At 43.6% G+C, this 27,946-nt stretch overlaps 1 protein-coding gene across 4 annotated transcripts in view; it reads left to right on the top strand.

Annotated features, from left to right (window-relative positions):
• Positions 1–27,946, top strand: part of ARHGAP21 (Rho GTPase activating protein 21) — a 266,892-nt gene that overhangs the window by 50,268 nt on the left and 188,678 nt on the right. For 3 of the 4 annotated variants that reach the window (XM_073629778.1, XM_073629776.1, XM_073629775.1), the window contains exon 1: positions 12,092–12,243. The exons of the other annotated variant lie outside the window; for it this stretch is intronic. In XM_073629778.1, coding sequence (XP_073485879.1) covers positions 12,160–12,243 — 84 coding nt within the window. In that variant the 5' untranslated portion in view covers positions 12,092–12,159. Of the gene's footprint in view, positions 1–12,091; positions 12,244–27,946 lie in introns of those variants that run through there. 4 annotated transcript variants of the gene reach the window in all.

The raw sequence follows: 27,946 nt of genomic DNA, 5'->3' as shown, positions 1-27,946 counted from the left end.
TCCTGGCCAATTTCAGGTTATTGTTTAAGGATCACAATTTTATAAAATGCATTCACCGCGGGGTGCAAGCCTTCGAGTGTTCTGTTCCTTCCCTTTCTCCTCTCTGTGTTCTTTTAGCACATTCATTCAGGCTCTGACAGCAGTTCACAAATAAATTGTTCTTGGCAGTGCAGGCTGGAATATGCTAAAATAGAGATCTATTGAGTTTATTACTATTCTTGCCATCTGCTCTCTTTTTTTTTTTTTTTTCCTTTCTCAAACTTCTGACTTGTCTGTGTGCTGGGCTTATTATTGTGCTGCCTTGGTGAGCTGCCCACAATGGTTCTAATGATAGAAGAGTGCGGATGGGGAGATGGAGTGCGAGGCTGCAGAGTACAATCCATGGCTAAAGTTCACATAGAGAACATCACTCTCTGGATTATATCTCTGATTGTATATAGAAAGGGCAACACATACCTTGTAATTTAAAGAAGAGTTTAGGCTTATTATGAAGTGCTTCTAAAGTCTAATGCATTCCTTGCATTAAGGTAAAAAATGTTTAGGCATCAGCATCCCCCTTTTACTTACCTGAGCCCTCATTCGATCCAGCGCTGTGCACGTCTGCAGCTCTTCTCTCCCCTTCCTTCCAGGCAGGTGGATTTGATTTAAATCTCTAGTAAAAAGGCTTGATTAAAATCATAATTTTTAAAGAGAAACTGTCATCTCTGTCCCTCCTCTGACCCGCTGTTGACTCACCGACAGTCCCATTTACTTTAATGGGAGGGCTGGTGATGCAGCAGTGACACAACAAGGTGAGGGACGTGGCGGCAGCAGGTGAGTGGATGCCCGCTAACAGGCGCTGCCATGATGGATCTGAAATGACAGGTGCTCTTTAATTGTAAAGACTCATTCTAGCTGGTAGTTAGAATATTTATTTGCGAACAAATTGAAGGTTTCCTAGTTAGAAAAATCAGATGCCAGGTTAGTAAAACAGCGATATCAGAATCGATTCAGTCATACAGTTTGTAGCGTACATAGATTTGCGAAACAATGGGATACAGGGATATACCTGAACTTTGTTTTTATCTCATGGTTACTGTGAAATTGTGTGAATGCATCAATGCAATGCATGTTATCTCAGCTTGCAGAGCTTGGATTTATTGAGTGAGTTTACCAAAAATGTAAATATTGCATAATATACAGCCTCATGCTACATAACTAAGCTCCATTTCATGCTAAATAAACTAAGTTATAAATGTATCCTAAGGCTATTTTTCCACTATTGCGTCCCCAAAGTCGCGCGATTTTTTACCGCGATTTGAAGCAATGCCTGTATCTATGGACCTCAAGTCGCATCAAAGTGGGACCAAAGTAGTACAGGGACTACTTTGAAGTCGCACAAATATGAACGGTACTCATTGGAAATCATGGGATACAATTTGTCATGCGACTTTTCAGTCCCAAGTTGCATGAAAAGTCGCACTAGTGGAAACATAGCCTAAATAGAAAACTATCTTTAGATATATTTTTACTCCAAAAGTATTTTATTAAAATAAATTTGATAAAAATCAAATCTTTTTTTTTTTTTTTATCCACCCTGCTTCCGGGTCTCGCTGGCTTTGCTGGGGCACTGGGAACCATTGGCTCCCAGTGCTGTCAATCCAAGCCAGTGACGAGGGAGTAGAGGGGGCAGGGCCGAGTTCCGCTGTCTGTGCCAATGGACGCAGCAGCGGGGCTCAGAAGTGAGCGCACACGAGTGCGGCTTCCCATGTGGGCACTGGACTGGGAGGAGGGGCCAGGAGCGCCAGCTGGGGACCTGAGAAGAGGAGGTTCACGGCAGAGCAGGTAAGTATAGACGTGTGGTTTTTTTTTTTTTTTTTATTTTTATATACAATTTTCTCTTTATAATCGCTTTTAAATGAAATACACTCCGTAGTCATGGGACCCCATTGTGTTTAAAAATAATATTGTGCAGTATTGGAATATTTGTGATTTATTTTGTGTGCCTTTCCAATAGGCCATGAGATGCACCCCCATAATCTGCCTGGAAAACTCCCACAGTAAAGATCAGCACTGTCCTGTACAAAATTTGGGACACTGAGGTTGATTTACTGAAGGCCGATGCACTGTGCACTTTGCTCCAGAGCTTAGTAAATGAGGGGAAGCTCTGCTGACTTTGATCATCCAATCATGTGCAAGCAAAAATGCTGTGTTTTTTTTTTTTTTTTTTTTTTTTTTTCTTGTTTGCATGTGATTGGCTATTCTTTGGAAGCTTTACCTCTTTTACTAAGATCTGAAGCAACTGCACTTGCAGAGTGTGCACAGTATTTGCCTCTAGTACATCAACCCCTGTATGTGCTGAGCACTAGGAGTAAGTGCTCCCCCTCATTTAAAACCTGCACATGCACAATGCGCCCTTACTCCTTTTGTAGCCTGGTCGTATCTTTGGTAAAAATAGCCGTGCAAAGTGGGGCGGTACCACCTGTAATCACGTGTTAAACAGCCATGCCCAATGGCTGTTCACCCCCCTCGGTGGCGAGCGGTGTCTCCGTGATACGCCGCCACCGAAGGAACAGGGATGGGCGCACATGATCGCGCGCATTCCCTGTTTAAATGGAGGGTCGTTGTATGACTCCCTCCTAGAGCCTCACCTTTTTCCAGTGTCCCCAACACATTTCTGGATAGTACAGAGGGTAGGGGACAAGCTGCACATGCTCAGTTTGGTGTGTATTGCTAGAGAGTTTATTTTAATTGGGAGAGTGCATGTGATCAGCATAGGGCCAATCAGCACTGTCCAGACAGAGGTTTAAGAGTCCAACAGTCTTATATTTTTATTTTGGAAGCAGAGAATGTTTTACAGTCATGACTCCCAACAAGAATCCAGGCATTGAGAACAGCAGTGATTATTGCTATGGTGGATTTTCAGTTTTGGCTGGAGCAGTGCTTAATTTGCTTTTATGTAAACCAGGTCTTCATTTAGGTTTACCTTTCTTCCTAATTTACCCCGAGCTATAAATTAATCAGTAGCTGGCAATAAATTCTTCATCATTGAAAATCTTGTGCTAACCATATTATTATACTGATGATTGCCTTCCCCTCCATACTTATATGTACATTCCACCAGAATATAGATTGTGTTGACTTTTTTTGCACATCTTGCAGAACCTCAGATTCATCAGCTCGGTGGCATCAGTAAGGATTGTTGCAAATGTCCTAAAATATGCATGGTTAAAAATAAACGCAGAGATTTTTAAAGCGTGTTTACCAATGTGTGTACTCTGAAATTCCAAATATGCGGTGAGCTTAAAGGCGCAGCGAGAGCAAGGCTCAGTGCATTATCCTTAGTCTAATCAGTGTAATAGTGTTTCAGGACTGAGCAATGTTATCAATAAACATTGCCGGCTGCTTTTTTTTTTTCTTTTTTTTTTTGACAGCTCCAATTACCGGACTTCTTTAACACTGGGGAGACCCGCTGACAGCTCAAAGAACCGAGCCTGAAAGTATCGGTACATTTGCATGAGTAAAGATACTTGTGCAAACCCTCAGTATCTGTAGCGATACTAGTATCGGTGCATCCCTACTAGCTATATGCTATCGGCTTTGTTTATTCTCCAGCTTGATCATGATTGTTATACTTCTAGTCCATAAGGGCACATAGCATAATAAACTATTCTGTGTTCAGTTCCCTAATTTATTATAAAAAATCTGCATCCACAGACCTGCACATGGACAGGAGTTGAGGCCTCTAATCAGGCTTTATTTAGTTTAGGGTTCAGGTGGAGGAGTGCTTTAATTTTAGAAGCTTTATGACTTGATTTGATATAGTAGGCCTGGCCTTGGTGGCCCATACTGGGCAATAGGAGAGAAAAAAGCATTGTATTACATTCAGATTCATGTGGTTAATTCAAGAGGAACTGCAGTCTGCTCACATAATTTGTAATTTAAAACATCTTTGCCATTCTGAAGCTTCCCTCCAACCACTTTGCATATTATTTTATATATACTGTGATTCTGTACTTGCCAAATATGCTGCAGAAATCTCCCTCCACTAAGTCTGGCTGCAACCATTTTAACTGTGGGCAGCTGAAGCTGCTGCCTGTTCACTTCCTGGATTTACACAGACACACAGAGGCACACCTCCAGCTCTGCAGCTCTCATTGGCCCTCTTATGACTCCTCCCCCCTTCCTTCCTGGTAAACTCTCACGAGAGTGAGAGAGAGAGCGAGCTGTACATGATGTCATAAGCCTAGGCTTTTTACCAGACAAGAAACAGGAAGTGTTCCAGCAACGTTCTTATGATTAGTGACTTTCGTGAGAAAAAAACAGCTGATATCCAGTGACTTGCGGTGCTCCCCCTCAAGGATCCCCACTCACCAGCTCCCTACACCCCTACAGGGGTAATAGGCATGTAGTACCAGGCCGTGAAGTAGCGTCCTAGATTCCAGTAAGGCTGTCCCTGGGTGCTCCCACTCCAGATGTAATAACCTGTCCGTGGTATGGTCATCCACATAGGAAAGAAACAGGGCTCCCGTAGTGTATTACGTTTTAAAATTACTTTATTAAAAAATTAACCCAAACATCAGGCTAAATAAAATAAAATAAAAATAACTAAAAAGTCCAGGCCCCTTATGAAAAGGAAGCCAAAAAAATCACACTGCGTATAGGTGGCATGCATGGAGAGAGCTCGTGGATCCCAAACCATCAGCTGAGCGGCGTGCGCCTCAGCTGCGTTCCACACTCTCTTCCGACTTCCGCGTGTGACATAATTGCGTAGCTCCGCCTTACGCATTTCGTCATCGACGTTGACAACGTTGATGACAAAACAGCTGATGGTTTGGGATCCACGAACCGCTCAACTGATGGTTTGGGATCCACGAGCTCTCTCCGTGCATGCCACCTATACGCAGTGTGATTTTTTTTTTTTTTGGCTTCCTTTTCATAAGGGGCCTGGACTTTTTAGTTATTTTTATTTTATTTTATTTAGCCTGATGTTTGGGTTAATTTTTTAATAAAGTAATTTTAAAACGTAATACACTACGGGAGCCCTGTTTCTTTCCTATGTGGATGACCATACCACGGACGGGTTATTACATCTGGAGCGGGAGCACCCAGGGACAGCCTTACTGGAATCTAGGATGGTACTACAAGCCTATTACCCCTGTAGGGGTGTAGGGAGCTGGTGAGTGGGGATCCTTGAGGGGGAGCACCGCAAGTCACTGGATATCAGCTGTTTTTTTCTCACGAAAGTCACTAATCATAAGAACGTTGCTGGAACATTTATACAACAATTTTTTTGCTGGAACTATATTTTATATGTGTGTTTTCAGATTTTTTCACAGACTTTTTTTTCAAATTTTTAGACTTTTATTTATTTACATTTTGTATTTTGTCTATAACATATGGTGAACTAATCTAAGATCTTTAACACCTCTCATCACATCTCTCTCTGGATTCTGGATGGGAGAGGGGTTCAATATGTGTTCTGGATTTATATGAGTTATCACCTTGTACGTATTGATCAATGATTTTTTGTTACCACACCACTTGCAGGGGGGATTCCTACTGGTTAGATTCCTCTTCATGCAATAGGTGGGTGTGTGTGTTATATATCTGATTCTATTATACATTGCACTGGTTTGGAAGGTAACAACACCTCAGTTATATATATGAGCATCTTTTTGGCTTAAATACACTAGCACGGTCCATTTATTTTATTATTTTTTAGGAGCACACTCACTAACTAAAGGTTTCCCTGCTGAGTGGTGTTTTCTTGATTTGCACATATTAGCACAGAGTAATAAATTCAATTAGGCACCCCAATATAGGTAGCGCCACTTACCCCTATCCTTAATTTTTCTACCAATATAACTCACCCCCCAGGGGGTGTGTCTAAGGGGAGGCTGCAAACCTGAGTCCGTGAGCGCGGAAACCCTTTCTTACTTATTAATCTGCAGGACAGCTTGTTCTGTTAAACATACTGACAGGGTCATGAGGATAAAAGAAAGAAAACCGAAATAAGAAAACTAATGCAGCCATCGCACCAATATAATAAACATTTGCTTTTGGGTTTAATACCGCTTTGATAGTGTTTTGTTTAGAAATGCAAAGAGATGTAGATATTGTAATCAGATCTTTGTCCCGTTGCTGTGAAATATTCTTTATTTGGAATAAGGGTGCCCTCTGTAACTATACCTTCTTCTGGAGTATGGTTTGTAGCTATGCTATCATTGTGCGGCTCCTGGAATGTTTGACGGGAGTTCAAGATGTTACTTGCCCACTCTCTCTCTTCAATGTCTCCTTCATACACATTGTAACACATGGGTTACAGCCGGCTCAGCTTCTCTTCTGTGATATGTGACTAATGGGGGGCTATTTATAATATGCTAGAAAAAAGGAAACTGGAGCAGATGTTTGGCCACTAGTGACCAATCACATTCATCATTTATTGTTAGGATTTCTCATTTTAAATTTCAAATTTGTAACTGTTGGCAACAACTTCAGTTTAATTTCTTTCAGTTTTTTTGTTTCTTTTCTATCAGGCCCTTATGTGTTTTATGGCAGCAATCCTCAAACACCAGCTTGGAACTGTGATCTAAGACTGTAAACATTAGTGACATGTGAGATTGCATTTCAGGCTTAAGTGTAAAAGCCGCACAGTCCAGCAGCCTTCCATCACCTAGGTACGATGTGCTGCGGGAGTATTAGGCGCTAGGTGTCACATATTGCATATATACTCCTGGTGTACATCAGGGGAGGGTTTGAATGATCTGGATATCAAGCTTGAGCCGATTTTCCTCATTCATGAGTGGGATTTGCTGAGTTAACCACTTGACCTCCAAAAGATTTACCTCCCTTCATGACCAGGCCAATTTTTGCGATATGACACTGCATTACTTTAACTGACAATTGCGCAGTCATGCAACAATGTACCTAAATGAAATTTGTCATTCGCCCCACCCCCCCCCCACAAATAAAACTTTGCTTTGGTGGAATTTGTTACATCTTTTGCACTATAAACAAAAACAACACTTTTTTTTTTTTTTTCAAAAAATTATTTTACTTTTTGCTATAAAACATATCCAATAAAAAAAATGTAAAAAAATCAAATATCTTCATAAATTTATACCAAAATGTATTCTATTACATATTTTTGGTAACAAAAATTTCCCGATAAGCGTACAATGATTGGTTTGCGCAAACGTTATAGCATATGGGATATATACTGGATTTTTTTCCTTTTTTTTATACTAGTAATGGTGGCGATCAGCAACTTATAGCGGGACTGCGATTATTGCGGCAGACACTTTTTTGACACTTTTTGAACCAGTGACACTAATACAGTGATCAGTGCTAAAAATGCTGTACTAATGACACTGGCTGGGAAGGGGTTAGACATCTAGGGTGATTTAAAGGGTTCAATGTGCCTAGCCATTTTGTTTTGTGTACGGTGTGTGCTGTTTTTACTAAGGGATCTGATGGATTTTATCCATCACATCCCTGCTTGTTTACATAGGCAGAGCTCTGTTCTGTGTCTCTCCATGCCAATCAGTGGGTACTGACAAACATCCATTGCCTGGCACCCGCTGATTGGCTTGTGCTGTGTCTAATCACAGCACAGTCCTGGCACGCCCCCTACCCGGAAGTGCTGAATCACGTACTAGGTACGTGATCCGGCGCAGGAGAACCGCTGTTTAGCTAAGTTATGAGGTTGGAAAGCCGATAAGAGTGTAAAAACAAATTTTTACCAGTTGTTATTTTTGGAGGATCTTCACCCTACCTAGGTTCATCGACATTCCCTCTAATAGTTTTTTTACATACTTATAAGTCCATGGAGTCCAGCTTTATGTTCCTTACAGCTAAAGTTTTTTTCTCCTTGTGCCGCTGACAGGTCTGTGTACATGCAGAATCTTGTGGCACGATTTGCCCTTGAAATGTAGGAGCAATCCCTGGAAGTGGAGGGCGGCATATAGAACGGTATTAACCTCTGTTTCTGCCAGTTTAGGAGAAGGAAGCTGGTTTAAGTGAATGTTCTATGAATAGGAGAGGGTCAGCTTTGAGATGACTGTTTAGCTCCAGAAAGAAAATGGCTACTTATGGGCATTATTAAAGGGAATTTGCTCAGGGTTTAGATAAGCAGCTCAGTACACAGTCCTAGAGACCTCACACTGCACCATTCTTAATGTTGCAAGTGGCTTAAATCGTCTGCCTTGCAACACTGGGATCCCCAATCCAAATCCTGGTTGGCACACTGTCTGCATGGAGTTTGCATGTTCTTCATGTTCTTGTGTGGATTTCAGCCCCTTTCACATGGGCAATCTGAACAGGCCTGCTAGTGTCCGCTTTTCAGGTGGACCTGATTGGAAGGTCCATGTGATCCTATGGACCGGTGGGTTTTAACGGACTGCGTCCTCTTCTGGGTGTACCAGATCGGAGGTAGTTGGAAGTAAACAGCAGACCGTTTACTCCCGGCCACCTATAGAGCAGAGTGGGATCTGTCTGTGTCTGCTCTGCAGAAACTGAGCCGACATGGACCTGTCATCCAGTCAGCAGGAGATCAGGAGACAGATTCCCTGCTGATTGCAATGGAAGGCGTCTGTCTGTAGCCCTTTTTCCAGGTAACCTGATTTTTTTTTTTCCTTCCACATTCCAAAGACATAATTGAAGGTTTATTGGCTCCTGAGACCTTGCCGGATACTGGCTAAAATACGGATCCTGAATGCTCTTTGTATCCAGCCAGCATGTAGCCCCCCCCCCCCCCGAAACTGGTACCAGTCACATGACTGGGAACGTGGTACCCTTCTAATAATTTCTCCCACAGGCCCCATTGGGTAAGCTTACATAACCAAGTGTTGGTATGTACATACATGTCCAGAACAAGCTTTTGTAATGCTGTACAAGCACCCAAGGTATCATTACATTTTTAGGTGACCATTCCAGCTTTGGAGGAGCCACGAAATAAGCAGCTGTGGTAATATATGTGATAGTCCTCCCCATATTGTTACACTAGGAACAGGTTCACAAACTGCAATTATACAGACTGCGCTTCTATCGTAACATGGAGAGAAAGGTGGGATGCTGGCATGAACTAAGGAATTTTTTGCAAGCATTGGGTCTGGACATGACCAGGCTGAAGTCCACTATGGTGTCATCGGTGGGGGGTTTAGGACACCACAGTCTACAGAATATATTGGGGTACTTGTTCGACTGCATTGCATGTAAACTGGTAGGATAAGTACTTTTGTGCTTATATTTACTTATTTTTTTACGCATATGTGCAGTTTCTAAAGTTTCTGATGGACTAAAATCTGCATAGTTTTATAATTAAAAAAAATCTAAGTGTAGCGATTTATTAAAAGAGCATAAGACAATAAAAATGTACTCTTATTATTTTTTTTTATTGCATTTTTGTTGGTTTTTTTTATGCTTATTTTTAATAAATTGCTACACCTAGATAGAGGCGCCCTCTTGTGTTTTTTATTAGTGTACTAGGATCTCGAGACTCAATTTGAGAGGAGCTGCATCCATTTTACCTGATGTATCCTACCCCTCTCCTGGCCCTCTTATGTGCCCCATTTAATGACAGTTGGGTTCCAGTCAGCTTATCCTTTTATAATATGATATATAATATGATCTAATGAAGAAATAGACCCAATTCTGACTTTAAAGCGAAATTTGACTTAAAAAAAATATTTTCTAAAGGGAGCATTCACCATCATGTGCAAAAACCATTTTCTTGCTGTCATGAACAGCACAGGGGTGTACAGGGGATGCCTCTAGCAGCCTGATGTTATCTGCCTCCCAGTCCTACACATCTGTCCTTGGATAATGTGTATGTATACAAGTGACCAACAATAAATTAAAAGTCCTTAAAAGACTAATATGCTAAGATTTACACGGCAATAAAACATGTTCTACATGCTTCATAACCCACTATGGTTTATGTTAATAAATATCTCCCTTTTACTAGGCCAATAAATTTGAAACCAAAGGCGATAGTATACGTCAAACTATATGGTACCTTGTAATATACTTGGATTTTCAGGATTTAACGCTATGTATTGTAGAAGAGTGCTTAATTCAGGGACAGACATTTTTTCCCATTAATTGAATGTACAAAGAAGAATACCAGCCATGTTTGGAGCTCCTGTAGTAAAACTGAAGCCAAGGAGAAGTGCAGGCATTGCTGTATGTTTTATAATGCTGATTAGAAAATTGAGGTATATGAATAAGTATGGGCAACACCTCTTCTTTTTCGGAGGTTTATTGTTTAACACACTGATATAACTATTCTACTTCCAGAGTGGAAAACTTCGTGCAAAATTGTGGGGGCAATTAGTCCTGTTTTAAAGTGGTTAAAATGAAAAATGAACAAAGCATATCTTCTAAAGTGCGTACTTGCCTCAATCCAAAGCACCTAGTACGATTTGTCTCCTCTCATTCCTATACTGTCTGCATCTATGCGCACACCATATGTTCTCAGGAGAGGCTCAGCCCCACCTCTGCAGCACACAGCAGGTGATTGACAGCCATAGGTGTGCGGAGGTCTTTTCCCTCCACTCAGGTCTCAGATTACACTAAGTGCCCTGCTGTATGCTGTGCAGTTTAACATCTGATCCCAGCCCCCTGCCTTCCCAAGCTCAGAAATGCTGTGTAAATGCTGGACTTTGGAGGGATTTTGAGATGGCTGTAGAAAAGAGAGCTACAGATAAACAGGTACAACCTATGTGTGAGGATTTGTTTCTTCTGTATCACCAGAGGCCAGTCAGTTCTCTGTATATTTGTAAGGGTTTACAACCACTTTAAAAGTGAGCCGATATTTTTTGAGACATATGGAACGTGTGCTTCCGTTTAAAGGGTTACTCTGCTTAGAAGTTAGTTATAGGTGGAGCCTGATTGGAGTCAACCCCTGGCTTGGTAACATTCTAATTGAATAAGGCAACAACCCACCAACAGATTTTTATATCCTGCTGCTGGTAGGTTGCCTTGATCCAATCATTTGATTTTTGGGTTTAGGGTGATACAGTTTACTGGCTAACTATATAAATCGGCCTTTCTTAATCTTTTCAACACCAATGAACCTCTTGAAATAAATTTCTGGTCTCAGGGAACCCTTCTAAAATGAATATACTGTGTATCTACAACTCAGGATACATTAGTGTGATGGTCAGTGGGAAGAATGCCCCTTTCACGTGTAATTGGGAAGAATTACCCCCTTACAGATAGCTAAAAAGATCAACGGTGTCAGTGAGAGCTTGTCTGTGAGGAAGAAATTGTTCATTGCTCGAGGAACCCCTTGGCAACCTCTGGAGGGACCATAGAGTTTTATGGAACCCTTGTTGAGAAACCCCTGGATAGATTGCAGTGCAACTGTTGAGGCACTTTGTCTTTTCCAGGTAGTATTGCCTAAAGAAGTGGCCATTGAATTGCCTGAATTCGAGGACAGGGTGCCTCAACGGTTACACTCCAATCTATATCAGGGTTCCTTGAAAATCTAGGGTCCCTCCGGAGGTTGTAAGGAGTTCCTTGAGCAATTTCTGTGTCTCAGATAAGTTCCCACTGACACCATTGATCTTTTTAGCTATCAGTAAGGGGGTAATTCTTCCCAATGACCACGAGTGTAAGGAGCATTCTTCCCAGTGATCATCACACTAATGTATCATGAGTTGTAGATATAGTCATTTTTAACAGGGGTCCCCTGAGACCAGAAAGTTTGTTATTTTAAGGGTTCCTCTGTATTGAAAATGTTGAGAGGCTGATCTATATAATCAGCCAATAAACTGTATCCCCCTAAATCTAAACTTCTGTTTTGTCTATGGCTAACATAGCACAGCACTCTGCTGCTGCAAAAGCTTCTTAAAATTTCTGGATATTTTCCCTGTGTATGTTCATCATTTTTGGGATTAGTGGTCAGGCTTGGTGGACGGGGGGCTGGTGGGCTTTAAGACTTTAGATTCCTTTTTATCTTCTACTCACACCAGAGCTGGGACTTCACTGCTGCTACCTGATCTGTGCTCACTGATTGGTAAAGCTTTGTGTTTGCTGCTGCTGGCAATGTGCTGAGTGGACGGAGCCAGAGGGAGAGGAAGGACTTTTCATTTTGATTCTGCACTCTGCATTGCTCTCCTGTTATCTAATACATGGCAAGCTGAGTCAGAGATGCACACTGCGTCCTAAGCTGGCATGGCCCAATTCGGGATATTCGACTGTGTGCTCAGCCCCAATTGGAACCTTCTCTGCAATCTCTACTGTGCCTGGAACAATCAGGTCAGTACCCAACATGTCTAACAGCCTGTGAGGGGGCCAAACACAGGTGACCTTCACTTTTACTTCTCCGACGTCGTAGTGAAATGGATGCACTGCAGATAGCGTGGGATTGCTGAATCAGGCTGGAGAACAGGAGCGTTGACACACACAGATGCATGTACTTGAGATAAACTCATCCTGTCATTAGGTCAGGGTGTTGGAGAGGACGTCGCTTGTACTTGACCCACATTTGTTTAAACATTTGTAATTTTTTTTCAGTGCCTTGACTTTGACATTGTTTGGATATATTTCTTGTTCTTCTATATCCTTTGAAAGACCACTTAAAGGGCCAAATCCGAGCAAAAGTGTTTTGGTTATAGATGGAATCTTATGGACTAAGTGACATCCTATGGCCCTTGGGAACGTCCGTGATATCCCCTATTTGTAGTGTCTGGCTCGCCTCCGACCTACCGTTGGGTGTTCTCTATTCTCCCTTTGCGTTCTCCGTAGTATAGATTAAATATCCAGCAGGGAGTTGGAGAAAATGTCATTCATAGTAGGAGTACAGAGCAGGCAACCCGAGTACATAGATCTCACCATTGGGGTCCTGAGATGAGGTGGTAAAAGGGTTTAATTCTCTGTCTTCCAAAAATGTTTACAATTAACTGGAAGTTTATGGAGGTTATGGTGAGGCTTCATCAGTTGACTGTTATTGGTACAAACAGGCACTAGACCTTCTTCCTCATTTTGTCAGGTTTTTATTGCTGCCTGTGTCTCTTTAGAAGGGAGGAGAATATGTCTATTGTGGACATATCAACAATAAGGACTTGTTCTGCAGAGTGTGGAAGGGTTAGAACCTCTGTCAGGTTTTCATCTTTGTTTTACCAGATTAGGAACTGATGGGAAATCTCCCTATCTGCTAATTTCAGACAGCAACTAAAACCAAAGCTGTTTTAGCCCTTTCCTACTCAAGAAAAAACAAGTGAAAATGAAAACAAAAGAATAGGTTTGACTAAAACTTAACTCTGTACTAACAACAAAATTAAAAAACGTAGTACCAGAGGTATTATACCAGGTACCTGCTTCTACCTTCTCAGTATTGCCTGCTGGCCCCCGATACCCTGTTGGTGCATAGCTCTTCTGGGTAGTGGGGAACTGTACCAACCCCATTTAGAGTTCTCCTTTAGCTGAGATCCCATGGCTGGTTGTCTAGGCTTTCTGCTACTTAAGAAGTACCAATCAATGGCAAATGTGTTTATCGCAGTAGAATAGTGATTATGTTATGGTTTTCTGACATTAAACTTGGGTGGAGTTTCTAGGTTGGTATTAGCAGTTCTCTGACTTTTTCTTGTCTCCTGAAATTGTACTTTTACCATAACTGGACTCCTTCCATGTATCTAGACAAACGTAGACATTTAACCCCTTGCCTTGCTCTTCTCTGTTGCTTTATTTTGGGTGCTGTGATGGGATCATCAATCTTGCTAATCAACACCCCCACCTGTTATGTCAAAGTATCCCATTATAGACAAAACAGTGGCTAAGTGGTTAGCACTTCTGCCTAGCAGCACTAGGGTAATCGGTTCATATCCCAACCACAGAAATACCTGCCTGGAATTGACATGTTTTCCCTATGCATGCGTGGGTTTCCTCTGGGTACTCTGGTTTTCTCCCACACTCCAAAGACGTGCTGGTAGTTTCATTGGATCCTGTCTAATTTGGCCCTAGTATGTGTATGTAGGAATGTGAGTTGGGGACCTTAGATTGTAAGCTCCTTGAGCACAGGAACTGATGTGAATGTACAGAATATGGCACTATATAATTACCTGTAATAAATAAAACAAGTGCAGGGTCCCTGGGCACATTTACTACAGGCCTGCATGGATGAGAAAGAATCATGCATATCTAAATGGATGCCGAGGATGCCTCATTTCCTATGACATCTGAAAACATTTTCTGGCTCACCCGCTGCCCTTCTCAATGTTTCTTCTTTAAACATAATCCAAACACTTCAATGAGAGAATGTGCTAAATAGAAAGGATTACTTGGTCCTCATTCACACCTAGTGATTTGTTGTGAAACCGTGCACAAGACAGGCCCATTTTCAAACTATGCAGCATGTTTCCATGCAACTTGGAAATAAGGTGCAGGCACTACTTTGGTGCAGCATGGTGGGTTTTTGGCCCATGGCTTTAGATGGGGAGTGTTTTAAAAAAAAAAAGGGAAAATTTTAGGTGCACATGCGTAAGCCTAGCCCTAAAGGGATGGTAAAGTCTCAAGGTTTTTCACCTTATTGCATTCTATGCCTTAAGGTGAAAAACCACCTTTGCTGTGACTGCCCCCAGAAAGAACCCCCCCCCCCCCCGACTTACCTGAGCCTTTCTGTTCTAGCGATCTGCACGAGCCCAGCGGCTCCAGCCGCTGTCTGTCGTCATTGGATAGATTGATAGCAGCTCGAGCCATTGGCTCCTTCTGCTGTCAATCAAATCCCGTGACACAGGAGCACGGGGCGGGGCAAGTCCTGCTGTCTGTCAATGAACCCGGCAGTGGGACTTGGGAGCGTGCCCCATGCAAAGTGGTTTGCCATGGGGGCACCCGAAGAAGGGGAAGAAGCCAGAAGAGGATCTCGGGGCTGCTTTGTGCAAAACCCTTGCACAGCGCAGGTAAGTATAACATGTTTGTTATTTTTATATTAAAAAATTTGAACCTTTACAATCCCTTTAAGCTGGGTATACACACCTAAATTATATACATTCAGCCTGCAGGTCCAATGTAAATAATCCCAACAGATTCCTTTATCCATGCTATGCAGCGCCAATGAAGGAATCTCCCGTGGAGGATATTGTATTCGGACAGGTGCAGCCGGCATACCTCAACAGCAGCTGCATCTGATTTGGATGCAGCCGCTGGTTGTCTGTCTGGCAGTTTTCCGCTCCTCTTATGCCCCGTACACACGGTCGGATTTTCCGACGGAAAACGTGTGATAGGACCTTGTTGTCGGAAATTCCGACCGTGTGTGGGCTCCATCACACATTTTCCATCGGATTTTCCGACACACAAAGTTTGAGAGCAGGATATAAAATTTTCCGACAACAAAATCCGTTGTCGGAAATTCCGATCGTGTGTACACAAATCTGACAGACAAAGTGCCACGCATGCTCAGAATAAATAAAGAGATGAAAGCTATTGGCCACTGCCCCGTTTATAGTTCCGACGTACGTGTTTTACGTCACCGCGTTCAGAACGTTTGGATTTTCCGACAACTTTGTGTGACCGTGTGTATGCAAGACAAGTTTGAGCCAACATCCGTCGGACAAAATCCTAGGATTTTGTTGTCGGAATGTCCGAACAAAGTCCGACCGTGTGTACAGGGCATAACTCTTCAATTGAAGCATGTCAGGTGGGAAGGGGCCGACAGAGCCATCCACATGGGAACATTTTTTCATTTTTTTTTCTCTGGATCCCCAATTTGTATAGCGTGTACACAGTTTTAGGCTGTTGGGACTGATCAATATGTGAAACATAGAGGTTAATTTTTATCAGAAAATTGCACATAGACTAAAAACTCCATCTAGAACATCAGTATAATATATCAAGGTAGTAGCTTGACACCAAAGGGCTTGGGGGATTCTGTAGTGACCAGAACGACAGACGCTGGTGACCAATAATGGGCTCGGGCGTGTTGGGATCAAACCCACCAGGAAGCCGGCACTGCACACCGCCAATCATAGGCAGCGTGTGTATGTGCAGCTGCAGGTTGGGAAATGCCTCACTGCCAATGATTGGTTGTGTGCACTGACTGTTTTGCCTGAGCCCATCATTGGTGACCATCAGTGCCCAAACTGGACTAGAAAATTAAGCCAATGCTGCCTTCCTGAGATCTGGGAATTTTGCAAATGTAAAACAAAAAGGTGCAAAGGCCTAGTGCATTATCAACAGCACTTTAATAAAGTACATAATCACAAGAGAAATGAATAAAAAAGTGTTGTACATCAACTCCGGAGCCAAAAGGTCTTCAACACAATGGAACTCTCATGCGACAAAAACATTGCAAAACCAGCTGACACGTTTTGGGGTATATATTTATTTATTTATTTTTTTTTATATATCTGTATAATATTTGTACAAGGGAAGAATACTTTTTTATAAATGCCTTCAAATATGGGAACCCCCTTTAGGTGGAATTACAGTGGTTAATTTATACTTTGACCCCTCCTTGTGACCCTTCTGTTCAGCTAGCAAAGTAATCGGCAATGGAAGATTATATCCTCTCTATAACATCATATTGGGTCATTTAATCTGCTTTCCCTGTTGAAGGATAGTGAATTTGGTGAAGATACTTGAGTCAGGCTTAGTGACCAAGTATTGATTGGTTTCATTGATCTTGTATGCACACAATATGGATATCCTATTATTCTGTGGAATTCTGGCCTCTTGCCATAGATTTATTTTGTGTTCAAACCATTACTCTTACATAGTGCTTATTCATAGCATACCTCAATAAACTGAGTAATGTTCCTGCAGCTCCATTCCATTGCTCCTGTAGCCAGGAAGTAATTAGATAACATTAAGTGGACAGAGGCTTTTACCGAGAATGCAGCCATTAACGGTCAGTGGATACGCAAAGTACAACCGTTTTGTATCTGTGAGAGCAGTACCTGTGGCTTTTCTAAATGCCTAATTTCCTTTGAATAATTTGCAGTGTAAAACAGAAATGGATCTCTGAGGACAGCACTGAACGTGTTTTCTTCACTGAATTGTATTTCCCTGAACACAACTAAAATCATTAAAGTGCAAATTCCTCTGATTTGATACAACCACTTCTATATTTGCCTTGTTTTGCAGCACCATTTTTTGCTCACTTGTAGACACCTACAGAAACCTGGATGGAGAGTAATGTGCCACAGCTCCTGTTTCACTTTTTAGCTGGCAGCCAATCAGGATTTGTTTTTCAGGAAGAAAGCTTTAGCACTGTGCAGTCTAATTGCTGACTTTATAGGTTGTCCTAAGTGCAGTGGCTAAGTGGTTAGCACTTCCACCTGATGGCACTAGGGTTGTCACTACCTGCCTGGAGTTTGCATTTTCTCTGTTTGCCTGTGTGGGTTTCCTCTGGGTACTTCCGTCTCCTCCCACACTCAGACATACTGGTAGTTTAATTGGATCTGGTCTAAATTGGCCCAAGTATGTTTATGTATGCATGTGAGTTGGAGACCTTAGATGGTAAGCTCCTTGAGGATAGGGGCTGATGTGAATGTTCAGAGTATATGTATGTACAGTATGTACAGTATATGTAAAGTGGTGCTGTATAAGTACCCCGCCCCTGCCCTTTTTAAAGAGTAAAGCCTAGTACACGCAGCTCAGGTCGGAGCTGATACACTAACAATGCAGTGTTATTACAGCGATCTCCCCCGCTGAACTCTTGTGTTCTGACAAGGACATGCCACATCCCCCAGTGCTCCTCAAAAGCTGGTCGGCTGCTGGTCTTCCAGCATTGTTGTCCAACAGCCAGGTGCCATAGACGTGGGCCGAATGTTAACCGGTTTTTATTGAACCGGCCGATGACGTCTGGAATGCAGCCCATATGTACTAGGCTGTCTAAAGTTAATTTTTTGACCCCCTTTGCCCAGACTTAACTGATCCCACTCTCCTGCACAGATGCATGCTCATGATTTGATGGCCGTGTCTTCCAGTGATTGTTTCAACCAGCACCACAAGTCTCGCTACTGACTGTGCCTGCACATTACAGACACCTAGATTTCTATGGAGCTTTCTCCAGAGGCTGGAGAGACAGCGAGAGGCAGCCCAATAGAAGACTATGGAACTGCAATGTGTAGGCACCACCAAGAGTGAGACTTGTGACTCTTGATGTCAACAGTCACCAGGGGCCATAGCCATCCAAGGGTGGGTTCAGTTAAAGCGGAGTTCCTCCCAAAAGTGAAACTTCTGCTTATCTGATCCCCCTCCCCCCCCTCCAGTGCCACTTTTGGCATCTTTTGGGGGAGGGGAGAGCGGGTACCTGTTTTTGACGGGTACCCTGTCCCCACTTCCGTCAGAGCTCGCTGCGGCGGGATACATTAGAAGTTCAGCTCCTTCCCCTGCTGCTGGGCCAGTAAAAATGCAGCATGCTTCGGCTGCCAGGTTCCCTTTACCTGCAATGGCGGCAGCACCCGACAGTTGATGGCCCCAGGACAGGTAGGTGTCCAGTATGTGTAGCTGCTGACTTTTTAATTTTTGGCCTGGGGGGCGCAGAACACCGCTTTAAGCAAAGGGGCCTTCGCTCCGAAAGTGTACTTCTCCTGCGCTCAAACTAAAAGTTGAAAATGTAAGGCTGGGACGATGCAGAAGATAAATTTAGTGTCTATTAGAATGATGCTTCCGGGATAGTTGTTGAGGTTTGATTACCCCCAGCTGCCTTTTTTTTTTTTTTTTTCTGTATTTTTAATGCCGCTTTTTAATTTCGGTTCTGCCAACATTTTCTTATAGAACTCCATATAAAGTATGGTCGTGGCGTTTGATGCAGACTAATAATTGCTTTTGAACTGGCGGTTCCTGTGGGGACTTGTGCAATCTCTTCCTGCCTGCCTGAGCTCATTAATAATGGTTGTATGTGAGCATGCAGAATGTGAAGGAAGAGCAGAAGTTCTATGGGAATATGCTCTGGCAGGGAGGACTCCCTAATTTTAATGTATGAATCAACTACATTCTTGGAGAAGGTGGTGTGGCTGCAGAAGCCGCTGCATTGCCGAATTCCAGGAGCACATTTGGACTTGTACTTTTAGCTTGCTCAAACAGAAACTGCTGGGAAAAATGGAGCCTTTGTAGTATTGCAGATTTATAATGAGAGTTCAGAAGTTTACAAGTTGGTTTTAGATGGACGCCCAAAGGCTCTGCATAAAGTGTAACTTCTGTCAAAATGTGTGTGTGTGTGTGTGTGTGTGTGTATATATATATATATATATATATATATATATATATATATATTATAGTTAGTGTGTGTGTTTTTATTTATGCAGTGTTTGGAGCCTCTCTTGGTATCCTTTTGCTGTCTAAACCCTCGCCAGGGAAATTTTGTGCCTCTTCCTGAGTGGTCACCCAGAACAGGAAGTGAGGGGCAGTCTGTCGAACAGACACACACCACTTTAATAAAGCAGAGCTTCACCAATAAGGGGATTTTTCGCATGTTTGCATCCCCTGCCTGCCCCACCCCTTTAACATTTGCCAGTTTTTGGCCAAAAATTTTTTACCTGCTTTTGACAGGTTCCCACTTCCAGTCGGATCACTGTGGTTCCCTTCGTTTCCCTTGGTTAAGATGCCAGCGCCTGGACCCAAAGCCGATTGGAGAATCGGCTCAGGTGGGGTCAGCGCTGGATCCCTGGACAGGTAAGTGTCCTTATATTAAAAGTCAGCAGCTACGGTATTTGTAGCTCCTGACTTATTTTTATTTTTTGAGGGGGAGGCTGGAGCTGCTCATCAAGATGTGCTGCAGGTCCTCAGCAGATACCTCCTATAAGTAGACCAAAGCTGGATATACAAGGGGAGTTTTCTTTCTTTCAGCCAGCGGGTTGAGCACAAATGTCAGATCCCTGCATTGACAAAAGCGATGTGGATTGAGTTCTCCCCTGCTGAGCTATTGTATTAATGACGGCGTGGACCCTCCTTTCCCATTAAAATACACTGATCGCTGCTGTAGCCACTGGCTGCATGCTCTGATTGAATTCTGGTTTTCCAGCAAGGGCCGATTGGCAGAATCCGGTTTACCAACCAGCTTCTTTTGAACAGACAGAGGTGCACAGAGCAAAATTTGTCAGTTTTCTGCTGAACCTGGCAATTTTTGGTCCGTGTAAACCCAGCTTTAGGATATATTCACAGGGCCATTTTTCCACAGTGCAAATGGCAGTGACAGCATCCTGCTGATTCTTGCTACTGTGTGTGTCCAGCCTAGATCCCTGCAGGTAATCGCTGGCTGTGTGAACAGCCACGAATAGAACAAATGACTTTTGACTGCTGGCAGCCTATCATTGAAGTGTACGGGGTTGGCGGCCTCGGCTAGCTGCTCAGATCTGCCAAAAATGGGAAGCAGTTGATTCATGCTGTGGCCATTCAATTTGTGGCAAATCCCCCATGCAAATTGTAGCCTTGGGCTTAGTTTACACCTGTGTTGCTCTCTGAAAAGTGACCTATCCATAGCGTAGCTTTTCAGAGAAGGGTACAGGTGTGGCTGACAGACCCTTTCCTGAATACCTGTTTTGTGTGTATTTTTTTGTGTATTTTTTTGTGTTTTTTTTTTTTTTTTTTTTACAGTCCAAACTTCAATGAGAATTCACTTAAATGGGTCACATACAGCGGGGTATATTTTTTCAAGAAATCACAACCCACCTACCTTTGCAGCTTACAGTGTGCAGCTCAACTGTCTACATTCCCTTCCCTTGTCCACAAGTATAACCAGCCCTTAGAGGACCAGAGCTGAGCACTTCTACTATAGACACCTCACAGCATTCTTAGTGCCACTCTGGACAGCTGGAAAAGCTAGTTGGTTGAGTATTATTCTGCTTTATTACTTTGTTTACAGAACAAGTAGGTGGGCCAGGAATTCTGATTTACAGAAGGAAGCCAGCAGTGCTGCCAGCACATATTCTCCTATAATTCAGTGCAGCACAACGTGTAAAATGTTTCCTGCCCCTTCTTTATGGCAGTGTGTGTGTGTGTGTTCCCGTCTTTTTATAGGCCAATTACACACATTTGTATTATGTAACAACTATTCATTTCAACTAATGTGATCCATGTAATAGTTTTTCCTTTTTATTTTACTTAAATAGATAATATGACCCCAAAAAACACCATAACCGATTCAAATTTATTCGGATGACTGTTTTACAAATGTATTGCGCTCCTTTGTGACTTCATTTCAGGACATGGTGTGTGTGCAAATGGTAGAAAACTGATCTAGTAAGCATTTTTATCTATATAAATTAGTGTAGTGTTTGTGTTCTGTTCAAGAGGGTGAACATTTTCAATGTTTTTAAAGTTTTGCTGGCGGGAATGTATACTATGTGAATTTTTTTCATGTGTTTTTTTTTTTTGTACTTAATGGACATCGACAGCAGCAGGTTTTTATCTCCTTTCAGCTCGGTTCATATTGGTGTGAGGCGAGAACTCTGCGAATCCATTGCGGGTTTCCACATCACACCGACTCGCATGTAGTTCACACTGCACTGCGCAAACTGCTGGGAGTGTCAATAGAAAGTTAATGACGCCCTTAAATCAGTTTGCATATCGCAGTGTGAACTGCCAATACGGACGTGAATCCGATCGCATTGGGTGTTCTGGTGACACTTTTTGCTTACAAGTTAAAATAAGTATTTTTTGATAGAAAATTACATAGAACCTCCATACACACACATATATATATATATATATATATATATATATATATATATATATATATATATATATATATATATATATATACATTTTATAAAAATTTAGCAGAGACCCTAGAGCAGGGGTAGGCAACATCGGCACTCCAGCTACGGTGAAACTACATATCCCATCATGCCTGTGATTGTCAGGATCTTGCAATGTCTCATGGGACTTGTAGTTTCAAAACAGCTGTATGGCTGCTCTAGAGAATAAAATGGCGGTTGTTGCAATATTTTATGTCACACTATATTTGCTCAGCAGTCTTTCAAACGCAATTTTTTGGGGAAAACACTTCAATGAATTAAAAAAAACAAAAAACTAAACGGTAAAGTTAGCCCAATTTTTTTGTATAATGTTAAAGATGTTACGGTGAGAGAATCGACCTATCCCTCCTCTTCTCTAGTTTATACAGCTCTGTTTGGAGTAGCAATTTGAGGCGGTCCACAAGTTAGCAGCTACTGTTGGGTAGCCTTTTTTTCGTTTATTTTTTTACACCCTTTGTGTCCCATTGGGGAGATTTTCCCTCACTTCCTCTCCCATAGCCAAAACAGTAAAGCTGGCCATAGAAGATTCAAGCCATATATGTGTAGGGTACAACCAGCATGTCAAATTTTTCATTTGATTATTGCCAGCTAGCAATAATCACTGTGCGCTCTCCTGGCAGGGACAGCTAGAACTAGTGTCCCCGTTGGAAGATTTCCCCTTTTACTTTTCAGGGGACGACCCAAAGTTTGGAATTTTCTTTTACTTTCAATGATAATGGTAAACCGGACATAATAGAGTGAGTGAATCTCCTTAACGGGGACACACAGCAGTAAAAACTGACAAGCATTCTAATCCCCCCTCCTCCCTCTATCCAAAACTAAAAAAAATTGCCTTTAGTTATACTTTTACCAACTTGCCGCCAAATGTGAGATATCACTGCGCTTGTTAGCGCGAGAGCAATAATTCTAGAGCAATACCTCCTCTGTAACTCTAAAACTGGTATCCATTAAAGCGTCGCCTATGGAAATGTTTAAGTCTCGTAGTTTGTAGCAATTCCACGAGTGTGCGCAATTTTAAAGCATGACATGTTTGGTATCAATTTACTCTGCATAACATCCTCTTTCACAAATAGGGCTAACTTTACTATTTAGTTTTTTTTTGTAAAATTTTTTTATTATTGAAGTGTATTTTTTCCAAAACCGCTGCGCAAATACAGTGTGACAAAAATATTGCAATGACTTATATTATACATATTTATATTAATATGTTTGGGGGTTCTAAGTAATGTTTGAGCACAAAATACTGATTTTAACTTGTAAACAACAAGTGTCAGAAAAAGGCCTGGTCCTTAAGTGGTTAAGACTTTTTGTAAGAATTTTCGCTTGATATTCTTTCCTTCTATGGAAGTTTTAGGGCAATCTGGCCAACCTGGAGTTGGGCTTTTAGGTGAACCTGTTGCTTTCCCCAGCAAGAATAAAGCATAGGTTTATTTTGTGCTCACTGGAGGCGGCTGATGGAAGCAGTAAAAAGGCCATTAGCCGATCAATAATCACCAACATAACAGACCTACTCTGTGTACTCTGTAAAGTTGTGTGGAATTTGTCAGTTTCGTATCAGTGAAGGAAATAAACCTTTGGAGTTCCCCTGGCTGTTGTGGGGCAGGCTGGCTGACAACTCTTTATAGACGTGGTCAAGGAACGGACATGAGTTTGGAGCAAATTAATTATATCAGATTTATTTTCTTTTACATCAGGACATCAGGGGTCTCCAAACTGTGGCCGGGGGCCAGATGCGGCCCTTTGCTTGCTTTTATCTGGCCTTTGGGGCGCTGTTCCTTTCATTTATATTAACAATGGGGCATAATTCCTGCCACTGACACCAATGATGGGGCACTATTCCCCCCCCCCCCCTGACACCAATGATAGGGCACTATTCCCCCCCCCCCCCACTGACACCAATGATGGGGCACTATTCCCCCCCCCCACTGACACCAATGGTGGGGCACTATTCCCCCCCCCCACTGACACCAATGATGGGGCACTATTCCCCCCCCCCCCCGACACCAATGATGGGGCACTATTCCCCCCCCCACTGACACCAATGGTGGGGCACTATTCCCCCCCCCGACACCAATGATGGGGCACTATTCCCCCCCCACTGACACCAATGATGGGGCACTATTCCCCCCCCCCCACTGACACCAATGATGGGGCACTATTCCCCCCCCACTGACACCAATGATGGGGCACTATTCCCCCCCCCCCCACTGACACCAATGATGGGGCACTATTCCCCCCCCCCCACTGACACCAATGATGGGGCACTATTCCCCCCCCCCACTGACACCAATGATGGGGCACTATCCCCCCCCCCCACTGACACCAATGATGGGGCACTATCCCCCCCCCCACTGACACCAGTGATGGGGCACTATCCCCCCCCACTGACACCAGTGATGGGGCACTATTCCCCCCCCCCCACTGACATCAATGATGGGGCACTATTCCCCCCCCCCCACTGACATCAATGATGGGGCACTATTCCCCCCCCCCACTGACATCAATGATGGGGCACTATTCCCCCCCCCCCCCCCCACTGACACCAATGATGGGGCACTATTCCCCCCCCCCCCCCCCCACTGACACCAATGATGGGGCACTATCCCCCCACCACTGACACCAATTACGGGGCATTATTCCTCTCACTGACACCAATGATGGGGCACTATTCCCCCCCCCCCACTGACACCAATAATGGGGCACTATCCCCCCCCCAACCACCACCACTGACACCAATGATGGGGCACCATTCCCCCCCCCCACTGACACCAATGATGGGGCACCCCTCCCACTGACACCAATGATGGGGCACCGTTCCCCTCCCACTGACACCAATAATGGGGCACCGTTCCCCTCCCACTGACACCAATAATGGGGCACTATTCCCCCCCACTGACACCAATAATGGGGCACTATTCCCCCCCCCCACTGACACCAATAATGGGGCACTATCCCCCCCCCGACACCAATAACGGGGCACTATCCCACTGACACCAATGATGGGGCATTGTTACTGACACCAGGACATTTTCTACTTCTACTGGCCACAGTCTGGCCCCTCTAAAGTATAATAAACTGGCCCTTTATTTAGAAAGTTTGGAGACCCCTGTTTAACATCATTACAGTTTTCCTCCAAAGCCAATCCTAAATTCTAGGTGATATAACTAGGGAACGTGGCCAGAACCTTCTACAGTTCCGTTGAGTTGGAAATACTGCTGACTAGATGATTCACAGTGATGTTATTAAAGCAATAAAAAGGAATGAACTCTTTAGCAATAAAGCAGGGCACATTTCAAAGGCTTCTGCAGAACCGTGACCGCTCTGTCGGGGAGTCGCTCTGTGTCCTGCTGTGGTCCGGATTCCTCAGCCACAGAGGACGTTTATAAACATCACCCATTTAGTAGCCAGGGCTGCAATGCACAGGTCATTGGGCACTCTGCCTGGAACGTTACAGGAATTTGTCATTTGTTTGCAGCAAGTTCACTGTTCCCGAAAAGTCATTTTTCATGTCACTTTCACATTTTTCTCTGCTTGCTCTGGTGCACTAGCTCCTAGGATTGAGCCCCACACTACCTGCACAAAGTTTGTATGTTCTCCCGATGCGTTTTGTGTCTCCTTCAGGTACTCTAGTTTCTTTAAGGCTGGGTTCACACTACTGTGACTTAGATTTGATCCAATTTTGTAGTGTGTTTGATGCAGTTTTGCTGTGACAGAAAAAAATCACTGAAAAAAACACATAAAATCCTATGTAGATGCATTTTTTTTGTGTCTTTCCATTGACGTCTATGGGGTACTGGAATCACACCAAAGTGGTACATGACCCTGTTCCAAAATTACACTGTGCTGTGCTGAATTTATGTGAATGGGCACTATTGAAAACCATGTGATTTCCACGAGTCTCATTTGAAATCGCATTAGTGTGAATCAGACCTCAATCTGAACTCCGGGCAGATATAAAAGAAATACATTGACGCAGTTCTGTATTCCCTAAATATTTATGTGCTGACCAGAAGAAGCATGCAGATAGGAAAAAGCAGAGCGACAGAGATGAGACAAGTCACTCTTCTTCATCTCCTTTCACTGACCAATCACAGGCTGAGAGACTGGACCAGAATGACTTTGGCTTAGTTTTCAAACTTTCTAAGTAAAAAGAAAAAAAAAAGATGGTGCCCCATCCTTGGTGTCATTGGGAGGAATGGTGCCCCATCCTCGGTGTCATTGGGAGGAATGGTGCCCCATCCTCGGTGTCATTGGGAGGAATGGTGCCCCATCCTCGGTGTCATTGGGAGGAATGGTGCCCCATCCTCGGTGTCATTGGGAGGAATGGTGCCCCATCCTTGGTGTCATTGGGAGGAATGGTGCCCCATCCTTGGTGTCATTGGGAGGAATGGTGCCCCATCCTCGGTGTCATTGGGAGGAATGGTGCCCCATCCTCGGTGTCATTGGGAGGAATGGTGCCCCATCCTTGGTGTCATTGGGAGAAATGGTGCCCCATCCTTGGTGTCATTGGGAGGAATGGTGCCCCATCCTCGGTGTCATTGGGAGGAATGGTGCCCCATCCTCGGTGTCATTGGGAGGAATGGTGCCCCATACTCGGTGTCATTGGGAGGAATGGTGCCCCATACTCGGTGTCATTGGGAGGAATGGTGCCCCATCCTCGGTGTCATTGGGAGGAATGGTGCCCCATCCTCGGTGCCATTGGGAGGAATGGTGCCCCATCCTCGGTGCCATTGGGAGGAATGGTGCCCCATCCTCGGTGCCATTGGGAGGAATGGTGCCCCATCCTCGGTGCCATTGGGAGGAATGGTGCCCCATCCTCGGTGCCATTGGGAGGAATGGTGCCCCATCCTCGGTGCCATTGGGAGGAATGGTGCCCCATCCTCGGTGCCATTGGGAGGAATGGTGCCCCATCCTCGGTGCCATTGGGAGGAATGGTGCCATTGGGAGGAATGGTGCCCCATTGTTTGTATCATTGGGAGGATTGGTGCCTCGAGGGCCAGATAAAGGCACGCAAAGGGCCACAGTTTGGAGACCACTGACTTAGAGTAACTGGAAATGTTGCTGGCTGTCCACCTAAAAGACTGGGGGAGCATCTAGTGGCAGAAAAGAAGTAATGCAGCGGACCGCACCAGATGGAAAATGAGGATCGCAGCAGAAGCTTTTATTTTACTTGGCTATGGTTTCTTTCTTTGGGGTGAAGTTCTGCTTTACACAGTCCAAAATCATGCAGACAGGTGTATAAATTTAAACATTAAATAAAAATCTCAATGGAAAGTAGAACACACTTTGCATTTAATGTGGAGAGTGATTTCCACTTTCTCCCCTTGTTTGCAGTCTTATATACCTGTTGTTCTCTTGGTTTCAATATCCCAATACCGTAATGGTCCTTATGGATATCATACAGCATTGTCTGTTTTCTCAAGTGGTGCCACTCACCGGGTGTGTACCAGCATAGTCACCCAAGAGGTTGGCCATTCCCACATGAGCTTGACACGCCCAGTACCGCCCTTTACATGGGTGAATGTCGGCACCTTTCTCCAGTTGCTTTGTTTGGTCCCCCGTGACCTGGCCTGGTGACAGAGGTACAGCATCACTGATACTGTCTTGCACAGGGCACTAGCTAGAAGATCATTTGAATTTTTTTTTTTTTTTTTTAAGACTATCTGATCTCTGCTGCCAAAGTGCTCTTAGGGCTAGTATGTCATTGAGCTGCATAGCTCAGCATAAGACCACGCAGTAAGGCTCTTTCACGCAGGTGTTCTATTTTCTTCATCTGTTCAGTTACGTTTTTTTGTTAGAAAATCAGATGAAAAACTGATCCAGATTTAGAGGAGCTCCAGTCATTTTTGTGTTGAGTCAGCAGCTACAAAAACTGTAGGGGGCGATTCTGATAACCCCCTCCCCCCGCCCCGCAGACCCCCCACAACCACCAGCCAGGGTTGTAGGGAAGTGGCCCTTGTCAGGGGATTCCCTTTCCTGGCCGGCCAGGTTTCATGCTTGGATAAGGGTCTGGAATAGATTTGGGGGGCTCACACTGATAAATTTTTTTTAAATTTTACTTTGGTGTGGGGTTCTCCTTAAAATCCATAAGGACCAAAGGGCCTGGTATGGATTTGGGGGGGGGCGGCACACTTTTTTTGTTTTTCATGCCGGCAATTGTTTTTACATTCAGCTGTCATTGTAAAACCCTGAGTCATCAGTTCTTTGGACAGACTGTCCGTTGACGTCCATTTAGTTCCACTTCCATTTTTTTTAAACGGAAT

This window comes from Aquarana catesbeiana, linkage group LG05 (assembly GCF_042186555.1).
Source record: "Aquarana catesbeiana isolate 2022-GZ linkage group LG05, ASM4218655v1, whole genome shotgun sequence".
NCBI classification, from domain to species: Eukaryota; Metazoa; Chordata; class Amphibia; order Anura; family Ranidae; genus Aquarana; species Aquarana catesbeiana.
Note: the sequence above shows the minus strand (reverse complement) of the source record. Positions and strands in the feature narration are given on the sequence as shown.